This window comes from Charadrius vociferus, unplaced genomic scaffold (genome assembly GCF_000708025.1).
Source record: "Charadrius vociferus isolate BGI_N301 unplaced genomic scaffold, ASM70802v2 scaffold475, whole genome shotgun sequence".
Classification (NCBI taxonomy): Eukaryota; Metazoa; Chordata; class Aves; order Charadriiformes; family Charadriidae; genus Charadrius; species Charadrius vociferus.
Window position 1 is genome coordinate 3710346 of NW_009648337.1, and position 6000 is coordinate 3716345.

The 6000-nt window shown below is 35.4% G+C and overlaps 1 protein-coding gene across 1 annotated transcript in view; it reads left to right on the top strand.

Moving 5' to 3' along the window:
* The window catches only part of ITFG1 (integrin alpha FG-GAP repeat containing 1), a 67850-nt gene extending 62301 nt beyond the window's left edge, over window positions 1–5549 (top strand). Inside the window, exons 15-16 of the mRNA XM_009885085.1 lie at window positions 3477–3520; window positions 5454–5549. Coding sequence (XP_009883387.1) covers window positions 3477–3520; window positions 5454–5549 — 140 coding nt within the window. The remainder of the gene's footprint in view (window positions 1–3476; window positions 3521–5453) is intronic.
* The last annotated feature ends 451 nt before the right edge of the window (window positions 5550–6000 follow it).

Below are 6000 nucleotides of genomic sequence, written 5' to 3' on the forward strand. Positions count from 1 at the left end.
ATTTCACTCATAAACTAGAGGCGGGCTAAATCTTTCTTTTCGTCCTGGACCTTTCCTTCTGCATCCCAGCAAAATTCTAAAGACAGATAAGATACTATATCTTTAAAAACTTATTTCTCAGCTGGCTCCTGAAGGAAAACCAAGAATTATCAAGTGTCTAAAGATATGATCTGCACATGGAACCAAGTTATTGAGCCTAAAAGAGGAAATGTCAGGAAGATCCATGCCTTCAATCCATAATGATGCATAACTATGGGGGAAAAGTGTTCTGTGTGTTCACGCAGGATAAAACATAGAGTAAAAAACTACAAAGACTAAATAGTAAGAATAATCTCCTAAACAATGGCTTGCAAAATACTAACGTAAATTCCTGGAGAAGCTGCAGAACTACCAACATTGGAGGTCCTGACAACTAGGTTAAGAAATGATGTAGTATATTTAATTGGTTTTTGAGGGAAAGGATTGGACTAGCTGAATTTGGGGCCCCTTCTGTGAATGTTTTGTACAATACTTTCACTTACCTCCTCACATAAAATAATGTTAATATAAAAATGACATTAGATTTACACATATCTATCATTCAACTTACATGGTTTTTTTAATGTGTGATGCTATTTAAAATTTGGAGGAAGATTAGCTCATAAATCATTAATTTGAGGAAAAATCTAATTGTGCTTGCTCATATAAATACGTATGCCATAGTGAGACAGAAAGGAACCAGAAGAAATTACAGCAATATTGATTTGAAGGAACATGCTTTGATTGTCCAAAATGACTGCTTTGTTATCTTGCCTATTTTCAGAAACCAAGGCAAGAAACAATAGCCAACTGCATTTATTTTTATCTGTGCCATGAGTGGTTGCAGTATTTTCTTTCCAACAGGGATTTCTGTCTTTTTTGCTGTACCTCTGTCATATCAAGCCTACTTTACTGGAGTTGTTTTCTGTATCATCTGGAAATGATGCAGAATCTAGTGCAAAACAGGCTGGTCTCATTTCAGTGACAACTGGCATGGTGTATATTTTCCTTATGCTGTGTGATCTATTCTGAGAACCAGTTTGTTTCCATGTGTTGAGTCGGTTTGGTGTTTTCAGCCTAAAAGCACTACATGGCACAAAACACATCTTACCGTAAAAGCGTAGAATGGCAATAAACATAGCAAGGGTGTGTGAGCTAATTAGAGCCTTGGTTTAAAAGCCTAGAGTTAGATTATGATATTTGTAATTGAGAGTAATTAGATTTTCAAATCGCATGTCCTGCCGTGTTCTTCCAGGTTACAAAGGTGTTGAGCTTTCAGCTCACTGCTTGTCTGTCTTCTTGATGTTTTTGAGAACGAGTTAAAAAATGAGGCTGTACGTGAGCTTATGAGGACAAAGCTAAACAGGAACAACTAGAGGTTCACCTTCAAAAATTGTATTTGCCTTCATGTTACTTAAATGCATCTAATCTTTCTGAAGCACACGTTCTGCACACCGTAAGATAAACAGAACTGCAGCTAATAGTGGGGGCTGATGCATTTATTACTTTCTCCTTAGCCTGAGCTTTATTCTCATCGTAATACCCTATAATGATTTGTCGTGTTGATGGAAGCCTTTTAAATAATACTGCATATGGGTAGTGTAATTCACACAACCATACAGAAAATCCTCTAGAAAAATCTTACACGTCACAAAGCCATATTAGAATTATAATTGTGTGATATTTGAATGAGGAAGAGAGTTATTTGCAACGTGCTTTTTGATTCAGTCTTTGTAAATCTATCTTAAAAAGTGGAGCAAGCCTTTTTTAGCACCCTCTTAGGGTGTGACTATTTTTGCATGGAAACCCCAGGAAACGGGAATTAAGGAGTAGTCTAAAATATTTTTACTGTGGTACAGGGGAGACTATTTCTAATAAAACATGCTTTGTGTGAGTTAGTGTATTAATAAATGCATTGTGTTCACTTATTCGGCATATGGACAATGAAAACCGTTTTGCTGATTATAACTGATGTCAGATGTACTTGGTCAGACTATTTGTTCCAGTAGTGAAATTGAACAGCAAATTGCAGTGTGCCGTTCTGCATCAAAATAGGAAGAGTTGGTTCCACTTGCATACACATTTATGTATAACGTATAAAATAAGCTTGTAGCTTAAAAAGGCTATTTGTAGATACACACAGTCTTCAAATTCTGCTTTGCCACGCCCTCATCTTACCTGTCCAGATACTTTTTTTTTTTTTGGAATATGTAAAGATAATAGATTTTTCTATGTTTGGAAATGTCAACATTTTGCAAAGAATAACTTAGGAATCATGACAGTTAATATTTGCACACAAAATATTAGAAATGTTCCTTCACTAGAAGAGTGCCATTTCTGATGCCAGTAGGGAATGATTTCTAATCAGACTGTTACACTATGAACAAGTACACTTTTTAGTATTTCACTGTCCCCAAACATTTTGTACCTGAAGCTCCATGGAGCCTTGAAGTAGACAGAAAATGCTTTGAAAAAAACCCCAGTGGGTAGGAGGACCTGCCCTCAAATCTAGTCTGAATCTTAATTTTCACTGTCTGCCACGCGTGCTTTGGGGCACCATAACTCACGGAGAAGATATGTTTTCACTTAGCTTCAATACTGCCTGGCATGTATCCTCTTCCCTGCTCAGAGCCATTATTGGGCTGCTCCTCAACCAAACTGTTGTCATTTGAAATCCAAACTTTGCATCAGAATGACACCTTAGGGTTTTGCGTGTATGTGGTTTTTGTTGTTTGTTTTAAAGGTATTTTAGTACTGATATACTAGTCAATGTGACAGGATGTTCTAGGTTATAGAACAGATGGCTTTCATTGTCTGTCATTTAGTTGATTGTGTTAAACAGATATTTCTGTAATTTAACTGATTTTTGAAACTAATAAGCCTTAAACAAGTAATTGAACAACTGTCACAGGCTTTAGATATTAAGTAGCATTTTACACATCTGCTTATAATACTTTGGAATTCATAGAATAAATAGGTAATGGGATTTTTGTTTGTTACAGCTTTTGTGAATTGCTTTAAATCAAGATATAAAGTTATCCCTTGTATAGAAAAGCTGTTACTTACCCTTTTACCAGTTAAAACAGTAGGGCTGAATCTCTGCCAATATTTTTAAATGGTTAGAAATGAAGAATAATTAATAAAATGTACAGACCGCTATTTAAAAAATGTTTTCATTTGGAATTTTTTTAACTGGCAAATCTCTCCTCTTGAAGCTGTTTAATCAATGAGGTATGATAAAACAGTGACTAGCTGATTAATTTCTGCAAAGAAGTATACTTGAAACAGATTAGGAATTTTTTTCTACATTAACATAAGTCATATAGAAGAAATTTATTTTCTTTATGCATTTTAATGGATACCTGACACTATTACTATACTTTAACAGATTTCAGAGGTCGTGCTTTTAAGACGGCTTGTTTACAGAAACACTACAAGCTCACTTTTTGTTTTTGCAGTTCTCAGTGGCCTCTGTTCTAATGACTGTCCTCGGAAAATAACAGTAAGTGTAACTATAACTTTGCGTTATTTAGCTTCAAGTAAGCTGAGGTCTAATTATATCAAAAACTCCCCAAATATTTAGACAGTTATTGACTGGAAGAATGCATAATCCAAATTATGACTGGCCAAGTTGTGACAAGGCCTGCACATTTGAGATGCATACCTTTCACCAGCTGTCTTGTCAGAGATGAAACCGATTGACTGGTTCTGCAGTGAGCTTTGTTACCCAGCGTCATGGGGGCTGGGATACACCACATACAAGAAAAACTTGTGTAATATGGCTGGATGCCCAAACTGTGTAGCATGCCAAGTCTTGTTCTGGGCAGTCAGAAAGGCCACACAAAACTGATCATGGGACAGATTCAGCCTTATAGCCACTTCTGGACTAAAATACAGTGAGTGAGTACAATGAAGGATAGAAGGGAAGGAAATACAATTGGTTCAGATGATTCTGCAGGTAGCTACATATGCATGTGCTGATTTCTATTATTTCAGTTATTTTAATCATCTCCAGAGACCCTGCAACTCACCCACCAAACTTTCAGTTAGCAAATTGTTTAGCAATTCTCACAGTGAAAGTTGGTCTAAAAAAGCAACTTAGAGGAACCAAAGCTAGCATTGGCACTTTAGCTCTGCAAAAATATGAAATTTAATTTTAATTTGAAAATACAAAAACTGCTTCAAATGGGACCAACTTTTTCTTCAAGCCTATTTTAAGACATAGCATTTAATTTCTGATATAAAATAATTAGGGGGGCTGATAGCTTAATTACAAAACTAAAGAGAGGGTTTAAAATGCAAATTTTCACAACAGATGTTGGTGAACATTTCATTATAATGATCATCAAAACACTATTGCCTCCACTGTAAAAGAAGTTCTCTGTCAGAAAGTAACAAAGGATGTTATGCCAGAATACAGCTACTTGGTACAAAGGGGGGAACAAAGCCAAACCACACAAACCAAATTTTCATCTTATTTTCTTATCTTTCATAGATCTGCATTAATTAACATCACTTTTGTGGTGTTCTTTCTCTTCATTCTAATCAATTCTTATTTTTCAGGCTTTAATTCCATCTCATCATTATCACTTATTCTTACGGTTTAGAACTTACTGGTTTTTGAGGCACGGTGTGAAACATTTCTTCATCTATTCTTTAAGTGTTCTTTCTGTAACTCATTTGAAAGATCTCTGCTGGATTTGATGTCACAATATCAGCTTGAATTCAGCTTTTAAAAAAAAAAAAAAGCAAAACTTTCTTTTAAATCTATTCTTACAGTTGTCCCCTTCCTCTCCCTTCCCCACCACAGCAGATAGTTGTTTCCTTCCCTTCTTACGTAGGTTCATTTGTTACGGTTCATCACTCAGTAATCCACAACTATCTTTGATTTTATTTTCTTAATTGAATTTTTTTCCCCATAACTGTGCTTTGATGTTAAAGTACATTTTCTCCCTCAAGAGAGTTTGCTTAAAATAGATATTGGTACTGGACAAGTAACTATTCAACCACTTTCATGAATTAAAAAAAAACACAGCTAAATAATGAATTTGTGTAGTATTTTTCAATTCAGAAAGATCATCAAGATAGTGCATTCTCTCAGACAATATCAAATGAGTTCTGCTTTTTCAGAACATACAGTTACATTTTTTTGTTTTACTTGTAACTTCCAGGGAAACATTAAACCTTTTGCCAGAGGACTGAATAGTTTTGCTTTCTTCAGGAGACACTAAATGTTACTTGGCCAACTGATTAGCCTTATTTTGAAAACCAATTTCCACATAATGCTACGACCAAAACAGTTGCAAGATTTTGTAGTTATCTATATCAAAAGGAAATCATTAATCTAGAAATGTTTTTCTTTGGTTTACTGTTTTATTACTATAGCTTTGTCTGTTCCTAAAACTTTGCCTGTTTTTTCCTCCCCCTCCTTGTAGCCTTTCGGTGTTAATCAGCCCGGTCCTTACATCATGTACACTACTGTGGATGCAAATGGATACCTGAAAAATGGGTCAGGTAAGATAGCCTCATAATGAGAATAGACGTGGCATGGCCTGTCTGTATATACTTCTCAGCAACCCAGAGAGTTGGTAAGAACTTTACAGAGTGAAATGGGACTGGTTTTGAATAGCATCTCCAGTTTACAAGGCCAAAGCCTCCTAACTTTCTCCTCTTTCTTTACAGATTGCATATTTATTATGAGCATTGCAACTGCATTCTTTTTTTCTTTTTTTTTTCTTCTGTCCCATGCAAATTGGGTTTGAACAATTAGCCATATCTTGCCCAATCTGAAAAATTGTTGGGTACAATGTCATCAATTTGAGAGGTAGCATAAGCTTCTGATGATTTACTTTTCCTACCAGTTCCTTAACAGTTATGTATTAAGACACAACAGTGGCTTTGAAATACCTAAATAGAATCTTGCAGCCACATGAGAAAGGATCAACATAATATTCAATAAGCACAGGATGTATTTTTCTGGAG